Source organism: Nematostella vectensis, chromosome 12 (genome assembly GCF_932526225.1).
Source record: "Nematostella vectensis chromosome 12, jaNemVect1.1, whole genome shotgun sequence".
Lineage (NCBI taxonomy): Eukaryota > Metazoa > Cnidaria > Anthozoa > Actiniaria > Edwardsiidae > Nematostella > Nematostella vectensis.
In genome coordinates, this window is record NC_064045.1 from 9,679,173 (window position 1) to 9,692,232 (window position 13,060).

At 40.0% G+C, this 13,060-nt stretch overlaps 1 protein-coding gene across 1 annotated transcript; it reads left to right on the forward strand.

Moving 5' to 3' along the window:
• Nucleotides 1-161: 161 nt before the first annotated feature.
• Nucleotides 162-9,182, forward strand: LOC5508444 (forkhead box protein K1). Its single transcript, XM_001628964.3, has 6 exons — nt 162-618; nt 725-907; nt 2,651-2,954; nt 3,491-3,687; nt 4,002-4,495; nt 7,245-9,182. The coding sequence occupies exons 1-6, from the start codon at nt 260-262 to the stop codon at nt 7,550-7,552; spliced, it is 1,845 nt and encodes a 614-aa protein (XP_001629014.3). The 5' UTR covers nt 162-259; the 3' UTR covers nt 7,553-9,182.
• Nucleotides 9,183-13,060: the final 3,878 nt, after the last annotated feature.

The following is a 13,060-nucleotide window of genomic DNA, read 5'->3' on the forward strand; positions in this document are numbered from 1 at the left end:
AAAAAAAGGATTTCCTCTGTCTAAACATAGCAGTTCTTTGTCATTGTTTATGTGAGCACGTGTTTCAAATAAATTACCATTATGTAGTGTTTACATTTAATGACCATGTATGGAGTTTGTATCCAAATATGGTGTTTGGTATTGTCTTGCTGAGTCCCCGTATGTTTCTCCTCGTGTTGTTGTTTTGCTTTCCACTGATTTCTTGTTCGATTCACTTGCGCAGCGACCAAAAAAACTGCAAAATCTCGGCACAAAAAGCATGTCTTCACCTAATAGAGACCCTGAAAGTGATGCCCTAGCTCTTCTAGCGCTTAAAGCAAGTAAACCCTCAGTCAACAGGCCGATGTGGTCTCCGGTCAACACAGTTACTCCCATCGCAAAACTTGAAGGCCGCGAGTTCGAGTACCTCGTACGCCAAAACAGAATTATTATCGGGAGAAACAGCAGTTTGGGAAGCGTGGATGTCAACATGGGTCACTCCAGCTTTGTTTCCAGAAGGCATTTGGAAATCAAATTTGATTCGCCGAGCTTTTATTTGTCGTGCAACGGTAAAAATGGGATATTTGTCGATGGAGTTTTCCAACGTCGAGCAGCACCTCCTATGAAACTACCATCCAGGTTTGTTGTCAAAATTCATTGTAACTTCATTATTTGCAGCTTGAATTTCCCGATGGTTAACCTGTGAATGAGCTAGTTACTAAAGATAATCTTTGTTGTGTTTTAGCTGTGTTTTGAGGTTCCCCTCTACTAACGTAAAAATTCGATTCACGTCGTTGGTGACAGAAAACACACCGCGCCGAGTTCCAAGTCCGCCAAAATCTAAACTACTTGCACCGCTAAAAATCAATATTCCCGACCATGATGCGCCTATGTCTTCCCCACTTCCTTCTCCTACGGGCACTATAAGGTAGGTTTTAGCATTGAAAGATTTTTAGGCTGTTTTGCGATCGATAGAGTCTAGAAATCTGAGCCCTATCGGCGTTTTTTCTCCGCGCGAATGTGTTTATAGGCAATCAAGTCAGTGAGGAAAGGGAATTTGACATTTTCCCCTTGCTTTGTACTATCTTACTGTACAATATGCAGATAAAGAGGTTTTTCTTTATTTTATGAGAGTAGTTCTTTTTATCTAAATTAAGTGGGATCTCTTTCGCTGGCAAGATGGGAAATGTTTTCCTTGCTAACGTACAAGAGGGTTCAAGGCCGATTGCGAAAGACCACAACAAACGATCTTGGCCGAGAAAACACGTGGTTACCCTTGAAGAAAATTCGCGAATTTCATCAATAAATCGCCTAAGCTCCCCTATTTATTACAGTTAACCGTTTCACCGGGCATCCAATGAATATTTCTGTATATTTTTATTGTCTCAGCTAAAAAAAATGGTGTTTTCAAAGCTTTGTTATTTCGGTTTGTGTTTGCTTTGTTTTTCCCTTTTTAGGGGCAAGAAAACCGAGTGTCGATCTTGTGACTAGAAATTGAGCTCTATGCCTGTCTATTAGCTTGCTTTTTCTCTTATGATATACGTTTCCAACACCAAAAAAGTATTTTCGCTCCTCGATCATTTGATCGCTAGTTCGCCGCTGTTGTTTTGACGCCGTTTAATGTTTACGTTTTTGACTGTGAAGAATTTTTTAACACAAGCTCACCATGTCTGGAATTTCGAAGCCTCCGATTATATCTCGTCCCCAAAACAAAACAAAGCAAATCAGTTATATGTAAATTGAAAAAAAGTAATAAATTCCGAACTCTTTTTCGGGTATTCTCAAAGTACAAATTTCAATCATCTACAAATATCTTGCGAAATCCTATGTTTTAGCCAAAGTACAATTATGAAAATTATAATTACTCAAACATCAGTAGTCGCAACAATAATTTAATTACAGCGTCCTTATATCAAATCGTATTTTGATAGTTTAGATTGTCAGTTTTTGGCTAGTGTATGTTTGTTTTTTGTCCTTTTAAATTGTTGACATTTTTTGTTTACAGACCTGCTCTACCAGCTAGATTAGATCCTAAACCTGTAAAATAGAATTTATGTTGCTCTAATCTCCGATATTTAATATTCACATTGATTTGTTAGTTTGCTTGTTTGTTTTTACCATTTTTTATTCAGAAATTTTGTAGACAGTGGTATAAACAGTTAAAGTGTTTACATCGTTATTGTTATTACATTTTCTGAATCTCTAAAGTGCTTTTGAAAATCAACTGTGAAAATAGTCATTGTTCTGTTTTGAACATTTTGTACAATTGTACTTTTTTGTGCCCTATTGTTTTTGTATTTAGGAAAAAATCTTTATCTTTCAAGAGGATTTATTCATAGAAAGGCTGAAAAGTCACTACTTTTTGTTACAAGTGAACTAGGAGGCATTGCTGCTGATCTTGAATAAATATCTCGCTACATTCTGTGATGTAGTGATTATATGGTCTTTTTTTATGTTCTTCCTGAAATTCTTATATTATATTTTTTAGAAGACAAGTTGATCACTCTTCCCAATAAACTGCAGAACGCCTTTTCACCTCTTCTCATTCGCCATCATCAAAGATTCATCATCTATACTTCTCTTATACTTCGTCTGCTGCATGGCAATTTGCCGCATCCATCTAAATCACATAGTATATCTGTGGTAACTATAGTTATATCTTTGCTTTCAGTGTCCCAAACTCCTGCCCAGCAAGTCCTAGCAATCGTGACACCCACTTTGAGTCCAACTTACACGCCGTGGCCGAATATGCAGTCCAGGCTGCCTCTTCCGCTGGGTCTAGTGTGTCATGTGACAAGTCCAGCACAAGCAGCGAGGGTGGAAAAAGTGAGGATGGCAAGCCCCCCTACTCCTACGCCCAGCTGATTGTCCAGGCCATTCTGTCCGCAACTGATAAACAGCTGACTTTGAGTGGCATTTACGCCCACATCACAAAGAACTACCCTTATTATCGCACTGCAGACAAAGGGTGGCAGGTATGAAACATGGATTATGCATTTGCAACAAGGAAGGTCATATAAGAAGTGTTATTGGGGACCTTTTTACTTCAAGGCTGAATTGAGATACAGTAGATCAGGTCTGACCTTGACTTGCAAATAAGGTGTGCTTGCATATCAAGAGTAAATCAAGTTTCTTTCTATAGTTTCCTCAAGAGTATATTATCTCACTTACAAAGGATTTTCAAAAGAAGGGATGATATTCATAGATCCCAATTGGTCCTTTTATGCAAGTTATACTCTAACTTAATGACTTTCATTTTGCTCCCCTTTCCTGCATATGTATTTGTAACCTCCTGCTCTACAACAAAGCTTTAGCTTTGTCTCCAAATAAATCACCATAGGCTAGAAATTACTCATTTTCAATCTAGTTATTGCTTTGCAAGAATCTTAGGATTGATAAAACAAAAGGAACTATGTGCTACTGGTCATGACAGTACAGTTTTGGCAAAATAAATCCCCTTTTAAAAGCATCACATGCAAACCTTCCTAAGCAAAAATTGTTTTTCTTACAGAACTCCATCCGTCACAACTTGTCTCTGAATCGGTACTTTGTCAAGGTACCGCGGGCACAGGATGAGCCAGGCAAAGGCTCTTTCTGGAGGATTGACCCGTCTTGTGAGCAGAAACTTGCGGAACAGGCATTCAGAAAGAGAAGGCAACGTGGTGTACCTTGTTTCAGGCCTCCATTCGGAACTGTTGCTGCCTGCAGGTGTGTTTTTGCCAGTGCCATTTGTATCATCAAGTCATAGTCATCATTGGGTCAGCTTAGGTCTTTGTTTCCATAAGATTTTGCATCAGAGTAATCACCACCATCACTACACCATACCATTTACCACCATTACCGTTTGTTTTAATAGACGTACACAAGAATTTTCACCCCTACAAGTTTTACTGTTACCACCAATGTTTCATAATAATCATTATAATCAACACAGTAGTCAGTGAGGAGTTTGTTTGTTTTTGTTTTGTTTTGTATTTCAATACCAATTTAGCACATCAGTTTATGGCTGTATTATCTTTCAGGTCTGCACCTGTGTCACCAACACATGGACTCCGCCTTCCTCCCCCCTCAACCCCACCCACCCCTCACTCTAGAGAGAGCTCGCCTACCCATAACATGCCGCAACCTGAAGCGCCCAGTAGCAATCTGTCTACCAACAACAACAACAACAACGCCAGCATATCTGCCTCACCACAACGCCAGTCTCCCAACACGCCGCAAAATACCCAGTCGATGCAGCAAAAGTTTGCCTTCCACAACATCTCCACTACTAAAGCTCTCCCAGCCTCTGCATTCCCAGTTAGTGTGATCAAGTCAGCTGGGGAGCCAGTGCGCTATTCTGACGGAAACGATGGGGAGAAGAATGGGCTCTCTCAGTCGTCATCTGAGGACTCACCCGGATGCAGTCCTAAGACAGTGGTGAAGGACCCTTCAGATGTCAAGCCTGTTATCACCTCTGCTGGTGAAGTGCTAGCAATGAAGGTCCCTACTTCTTTTGGAGTCAACATAAGTGCCGGTAGGTGTTGCCCTTTCTAATGAAATCTATAGCTTGCACCAGCATCATTTGCTGCATTCAAAAGAGTTAGCAATGCTGGCTAAATTATTGCTTTATTGGGCTGAATATCCTAATTAACCAGCATTCAAATTTCTTAGAGACAACACTGAACATGACTGAATCTCGTTTACACTTGATGTGTTTTTGCAGGGGCTTATTTTATCTTTTTTTAGTCTGTCCAACAGGACATAGATTTTGCAAATTCTAATACTGTTTTTTGGTACTGTAAATCATATTGATAACTCTGATTCAAGATCACAACTAGTTGAGTGTTTTGGTTATCATGCTTTTGAAGTAGTTTCCTATATGCTTGGCCATACACTTATTTTAGCCTTAATTCACATCAGTTTGCTATTTATTGTAATAACAAAAGATGCACTGTAGTTGCCTAACTGGGGGAAACTTACTGGGAATATTGCAGATTGATGAAAGGTTTCTTCTACTGTTCAGTGCTCTTTCAGGAAACACTAGTTTTTTTAAAGCGGGTATTCATACCATGGCACCTAGGGAGAAGGGGGACATAAAAGGGGGATAATGGTTGTGATATGGGTAGAGGTTGGTGGCAGGGGTGAGGGTGGGAGGGTAATTGTTGGGATAATGCTACGGTGAGTGGGGTTGGACTATTAGGAGTGTATGGGATAGTGATGCAGTTGTTCTTGCCATGGCTAAAGGGTGAATGGGAAGATTAAGGTGGAGGTAGTTGGTAGGGAGGTATAGACCGGAAAACAAAAAGGCTGATAAGGGGTAAGGTGTAGGTGCTGGTGGAGTAAGAAGTGAGTTAAAATATAATGAAAACAGCAAAAGTTCATAAACATGCACATAAATGTATAATAAATTAGCAAATAATTTATTATAATTAAGGTAAATAAGGAATAGAATATTTCATAGAGCTCTTTGAAAGGTTAAGCAGCCTCACATGTGTTCTAGTACAGGGTTTATCATCAGGAGGTAAGACCAAGTACTAGTCAAATGCAAAATGGCCACTATAAATCTCTCTGATTCCATTCTAAAGAATATGGATAATGGATTTGTAAGTGGTATGCTCCTGATTGACCTGAAGAAGGCTTTTGATTTGGTTGATCACAACACCCTCCTATTGAAGCTTGGTTTGTATGGGTGCGATGAACTAACACTCAAATTGTTTAAGTCTTACTTTACTGGACGCACTCAGAAAACGTGCTTCAAAGGAGTTTCATCGAATGCACTACCCATGTGGGAGTTCCTCAAGGCAGTATTCTCGGTCCTTTGTTTTTCCTTCTATTCATCAATGACTTGCCCCTTTTTCTCTCCTCTGACTTTGTTACCGATACTACAATGTGTGCAGACGATACCACATTTTTCATTTCCGGCCCAAGTGTGCCTGATGTTAAACTTAAACTAAATAAACTGGCAGCTGATATTAATAAATGGGCTACACTCAATCATATGGTACTCAACATCAAGAAAACTAAATCAATGTTAATTGGTTCCCACCAAAAAATGTCAAATCTGGCTGAATCCTCTCTTTCAGTAACCTTAAACAGTGTCCAATTGAGCAAGTAAACAGTGCGCGGGTTCTTGGAGTGGTGTTTGATAACCACCTCACCTGGAAACCTCATGTCGAGCAATCATCCAAAAAGATTAATAGCCGCATATCCCTACTACGCCGTATTTCTCCCTTCCTGACGCCAGCTGGTGCAATACATTACTACAATGCCTGTATTCATAGTCAGTTCCTCTACTGTGCTAGCGGTTGGGGCAACTGCTCACAAACCCTCCAGCTTTTACTTCTAAGCTCTCAAAAGCGCGCTGCGCGCACTATTTTGTCTGTAGATTTTTCCGTCCCGTCTGTTTCGCTCTTTTCTCGTCTAAACTGGCTCCCCATTTGTGATTTTATAAAGCAAAGGAAATGATTGACTCTTTTTTCAATTCTTATTAATCCGGATTCCCCTCTTTGTTTGCGTTAAAAGTTTTCTTTTGTTTCGCATGAACGAAGAACAAGGTTATCGACTTAGAGCAATCTCGTGCTCCCCCAGCCCAGGACTGATGCTGGCAAACGCACCTTTTCCTTTTCTGCAGTTTCTCTTTTTAACCTTCTACTCCCCAGCAATAAACAACTTTCTTTCTCCCGTATTTTCAATCCCAATCAACTACCAAATGTTACAAGTCTTGCTAAGAAAAAAGTCCGTGATATTTTCCACTCACATCTTAACTCGGTATCTCACTTTTTTGCCATATATGCCGTTTTTATATAGACTGCCGCTGCTACTTTTCCTAAAACCGGTTATCCATTCTCATGTTAATTGTTATTGCATGTTTATTAATGTTTGTCCTTTTGTACTTGTTTTTATGTTGACGTCTGCCTGTTTTGTAGTTAGTTTTTGTGGTTAGTTGATTTATCAAGATGTAGTATTAGTGTCTTGTATAGTTAAATTTCCAAGTTTTCCCTTTGTATTTCCGTAAATGTCTAACATAGTTTTTTATTATTATCATAGGTACTTAGATATAGGGAGGGCCATATATTATAAAACTGTAAAAGGTTAATATGAAACCCTCGTTAAATAAAGTTTATTGTATTGTATTGTATTGAAGGGGAGAATGGAAACTGGGAGCCGAGGGATGATAGGGGCAGAGGAAAGATGGAGATACCTAGTAAGGAAGAAGTTCGTCTCATTGCTGTAGTAAAGGGAAATCTTGTCAACTTGACAATAATCAGATTTTTTTCCCACAGCTGGTGTATTGACTCCAGCACCTACACCTACCAATGTCTCGCCAACTGGCCACGAGCCACCTCCAAAACACACCCTACCTAAACTGCCAACGCCCATCATGGTCAGCAATATTGCCGCCTTGACTCCCGAGTCATCACCATTGGGCGTCCTGTCGCCGTCAGCTACTACAGCTGCTGTCACCATGGTGATGAGCAATGCCAAACGCATACTGACCACCTCGCAAGCTATGGATGGGAGCAGTGAGCCTGATATCAAGAGAGTGAAGACGGAATGCCAACAGGTTGGCAGTGAGAGCACAGGAAAATAAACCACACCTATTGAATATATCCATTGATATATCTATTAAAACCTTATGTTACGGGATTGAGACATTGGACGTTTATGAACTGTGCCGCATCAGTTTCAGTAAGGATATTATGCGGTTTGTGAAATCTTAAGAAGAACCCGTTTTCTAGGGACTGTGTAATACCATAAGACATTGGGTAGAGCATGATGTCCGTCCAGTGCGATACAGAGTGATTCTGAATGTAATTGAAGATTCCCCTGGCTGGCTAACAATGGTATTAGATTGTGCCATCAGAACTTGATGCAGGTCAGAGAAAGCTGCGGGAAAAGCGTCATATGAAGGATGATTTAGGTACTGCAGTGGGCTGCACGGCATAGCCTGTGCAAGCTTGACTGAGCCGCCTTGAGGATCAAAACACAACCTGAAACCATTCCATTGAGTGGTTGACAGCAGGCTGTTGATATAAATTTCCTACGTTTAGTAGGGGTGACTGTGTGTATACCTTGTTAAGGTAATATGAACGCAATTCGCATCTCAAGTAGAATATTATTTAGTTTAATCGTCTGAATAAGTTGTTTAAAAGAGAGGTAATGTAAGCTTGTTTCTGGGCATTTAATCAAGTGGTAATCGTGTGTCACAGGGGAAGATGTAATTTAATGTTTGATAGTCAAATTAGGAGTCTAAGGGGAGTCTTTTCATGGTTATTCCATCTTGCACCTTTTTGCCACAAATAAGTCATACTTCGGCAGTCAAAGGGTGTGTTAATGGTTGCTTGGAAAAATCATTTCGTCCTCTACCCAGCACTGCTTTGGGTGCTAATTCGACAAATGAAAACCGTTTACCACATTCCTGGGCTGCTTGTTCTTCTTGTACATCCCTACGGTAGAAAGTCTGGAAAAATTGCAATAATTTGAATGCAGGTTTCCTCGACTTCTACTGATTAAAACAACGTGATACATCCTGGCAAGGATTAGTTGGTCTTGTCGCTCGATAAATTTTATTTTATTTAATCCCAACCTCGTTCCTAGGGCATTTCCGTGGATATCTATCAATAAGAGGATTAATCTAATAGCATGTAAAAGTCACAGTTTTGACACAGACTTCATAACCAGGGAAGCAGGTTAACACTAATCAAGGGATAAATGAGGTTGTTATCCAATAAAATGTCTCATCACCATATTTATCCCTGGATAAGCGCTAACCTGCTTTTTAGGAACCGGGCCCAGGAGAGCATTCCGCCCTGCTCTGATATGCTTTCAAGCATGGCTTTCCCCTGCTACCTGCTAGTTGTTGCCTAGTTGAGTGTGAAGGTGGCCACACTAGATCGTGTTGCACTGCAACAGCTCATTCGACAAACTTCTGCCATTTTGTCATCACCAACTTGAAATGAAATGATGAATGATTTTATGTAGTTTAATTGCTGGACAGCTAAGTTGGTGCTTTTGATAGAAATGAAACTAAATTATATTGTAGTATATATGAACAATGTGTAGTGTGCTTAGCTTAAAGCTATTTGAGAATGACTCAAGACAGGTTGTAACTTTTTTGAATGATTTTGTAGTTTGTGCCTGACGTCTAGTAGCTCAACATATCTATGCATTTTGCGTTATATCAACGAAGAAACAATAATCAGTTTTCTGTAAACGTGAAACATTTCGCTCAGTTTTGATTTTGTTGATGTTGCAAACGTGTGTAGGGGGTTGGGGAATAGTTAGTAGAGGGAGATGGTTAGGAAACCCGGCGAACTTCAAAAGACATAAGCAATTGGCGCTCTTTGATTTTGAACCACCCTATCACGTGATCACGACCCTGCACAAAACAAGCGAACATTACAAGAAAACATGTGGACAAAACATGGACGAAATTTAAGAATATGCGTATTCGGGCACGAATCGCTGATTCATTTAATTGAAATATTACCATTTTTATAAAGTTTGTTTTATATCACTTTGCATGTTTTATCACCATTACATCCTGAGCTCTACAGCCCTAGAAAATTTTAAACCGCCATGTTTGTTTTGTTCAAGTGCGAGCGGGGCTAAGAGAGTAAGAGCTCTATGGAACAATCTCAGTAAGCTTACACGGCAAGCATCAATACCGTGGAGTTTTGAAAAATCGATGACCAGTATCGATGCAAAAAGCAACGATTCTTCGTTTACTCCATATATCATTCTGTACGCTCGACTTGTGCAGGGTCACGTGACAACGCGAAAAAGCTTACAAAGACATACTTTCAAGAAGTTCGCCGCGTTTCCTAAGCAGTCTCCTCTACTAACCATAGCCTACGTGCAGGCGTTGAATACTGTTTTCGGCGAGAAAAACCCTCGAAAAACCGAAATCGTGGCCGCCATCTTAGATTCGAGTGACAAAAGATCCATCAAGAAAATTTAGCCAAATCTTGTCGTTTTTGCCAAACGTGGTCACTTCCACATAAGGAAACTAATATATTCCTTATTTGGAAAAACTGCACGATTCTTGTCATTTTTAAGGTTGCCGTAGTGCAGGTGCTTCGTTAACTTAATGACTTGTAATCAGAAGAGAAAAACAGTGACTGTGGTCATCTTTAGTCAATAGAGAAAGTATCTAAAAAGAAACTAAGATTCCTCGGTACCAGTCCCTCAATACGACAACTATTTCTTCATATGGAGAGGCGCCGGGTCGCTTAGCGCACAAAAAGAGCTCAATCTATACACAGCGGACAAAAGCACCAAACTTGGTTTAAATATAGCCCAGGGGATGGCAATAAATATTGAGACCGGTGCCCACCGGTAGCATTAGCGGATCCATAGATAAAAAGCAATTATTATTTTTTTTAAATCTGGTGTTGCGGGTACCCTGTGATAAGATTTTCATACCTTTTCATGAGACAAAAAAAGATCCAAACGCAAATATTTGAAAACGATTTATATCATTTAAGTTGTATTCTATCGAATTCCGAGCCAAAAAAATACAAATAGCTATAAAAAGCTACATTTGAAGAAGAAGGAAAACCTACTGGAACCCAGGCTCCACGCGGCTTTTTTTACATCCCTCTTGCGAACATGAAAATATGACTGATTTTCGTTCATCAAATAAGCACAAATAGGTGGTGCACATGAATTTTCCCAGAAATTTTCTTTCAATGAGTTCTCTAAGTATTATACTAAGGGCTACAGAGCTTTAATTCAACCAACGCGATGAGGGATATTTTTCAGAGCCTGTTTATCTTTTTGTTACGGCCCAATGTTATTTTTAAAATCAAATTATCACAATTGTTTCCGAGGCGAGAGCCTCGCTCTACCCAATGCTAGTTATGGGCCAAAGCTTGGGGGGGCCGGCAGACGCCCTTGTCTTCCAACCACTCGGTCGTATGAAGCCGGAAACCCTAGCTAATAGCGTTCCATCATTAATATTTTCATTCTGTAAAATAAAAAATGAATATCAAACTAATATAGATCGGCAGTGGTGGCTGGCGTCTAGAGATATGGCGCTCAAAACCTTCTGATCGTTAAAATAGTAGAATAATTCTGGCTTAAGTCAGGTTTGGGGGTAAACGTGTCCTCTCCTAAGGTTGACGCTAGTACCGTCAACACTAGGGTTTTTGTACACTTGCTTATAGCACCGTCGTTTTTTCGGCACCTCGAAGAAAACGTCCCTGAGAAAGGAAAATATCCTCTGTTTGGAAAAGAAATCCCCGCGGACCCTGCGCACAAGCTAGCGTACGCGCATCATTTTGAAAAGGCTCTTTCAGTTTCTTTCAGAATAACTTTTTTCCCTACATTACAATAACGATCCGCCGATCACTGATCCGCGCCTTAGGAAAAGCCTCTAAAACTCTGTCCTTTAGTAGAAAACGTTTAAAGGACTTCTCATTCCCAAAATCTCCCAAGCGTGTCTCATGTGCATTGTGGAGCTCGGACATCAGAAAAAAGGTACGTACCATTTTCAACAGCCTCAATTTATATAATCTGTTAATATATTATATTCTATAACCCTGGGAAAAGCTCTATACTTTTTTATCACCCTGTATCTCTTCCTGGAGACCTTTCCTTTTCTTATAGATTTTTCTTTACAGATTTTTCCATCCCTGAGGTCATCATTAAGACATCTTTAAGATAATAACACAGTCCTCTATTGCTGCGGCGATTCGTTGGGGTTGGTTGCTGTCCTGTTAAAAGCATGCGATGCATTCCACCTCATCACTATAATGAACACGTAGGGAGCAATAAGCACTGTTTTTTTTGTAGTTCCTCTGCTAGTCAGCTTTTTTCGTTCCAAAGTGCTTTCGAGCATTAATACCGCAAATTTGTGACAATTCCTGTGCCATTTTACGTTATTTGTGACGGAGTTTCTAATGATGGACATCCAAATCCTCTAATATTCTCAAGCATCACAATCTTAATAACTTTGGTTGAGAAGGCAGATCTAAAGCATCTCGTTGGTGTTTGGTGTCTAGTTGACAGACACTTACAAAGCTCCATTATTAAATCAATCAAAATCTCTTTATTTAGCCAACGCCAAAATATCCGATAATTGCGATTAGTCGCAGTATAAAAAATAAATGTAAAATCCAGACAAAAGTTCTATTTAGTAGGTTATACACATTGTATAACCTACATCCTTTCTACATCAAGAATGAGCTTTTTTTACCTAAAATACGCGATTATATAAGGTACCTACAGCGTATACTGTGCCAATATAGGCCGCGATCTTGGATAACCGTGAGTGGGATTGGGTCTAGCTTTGAAAACTTTTTCTCTTAAATAAAGCGTTTTAATGCAACCGACGACAGTTTTATCTTAAAATATTTAACAAATAGCGTTATATTTCCCCTACAAAAAAAAAACAATCAAATATCTCGCCTTAGTTTTGGAAATACAAGGTCTTTTAAATTTCACCACAGGGAGCCCGCGATGGACGTTTTTTTTGTGATTTTTATTCCGTTATTACACAAAATCCTCAAGTGGTACCGATGGGCACCGGTCTCATTATTTATTAGCATCGTCTTGGCTATCTTTATGCCAAGTTTGGTGCTTTTGTCCGCTATGTATAGATTGAAACACTAAGCGACCGGACTAGGGGGAGGATGGCCATACGTAAAAAGGGGGTACAATCACGTGCGCAAGGGCTGAGGCCCATGACATAATTTACGAACCATCGCAGGCGATAAACCTGAATTCGCTTCCAAACAGGGCCGTAGCAGGGGGTGGGGCACTGGGGGCACATGCCCCCCCCCCAATATTTTCAAAGTTATAAGGAAATAACCAGTAGGGGTGTGGCTGTGCTCCCCATTGTTTTTTTAATGTTTCTGTTTTGTGTCCCCCCCCCTCCAAGTTTTTTAGGTCTGCTTCGGCTATGCCATAATGATGTTAGTCGATAAAATATATTTTAGCTCACAAGACGGTAACAGCTGTGGAAGCAGTGTAGTGAGTTACCGTATCTTACATTATCCAGGTAGTCGAATCATCTCATTCAGGGTAAAAGTGATAGGGATGCTTGTCGGGAAATTCACCCTAAAAGTACCCCATTTCTAAAGAAAAGGGCGTTTTT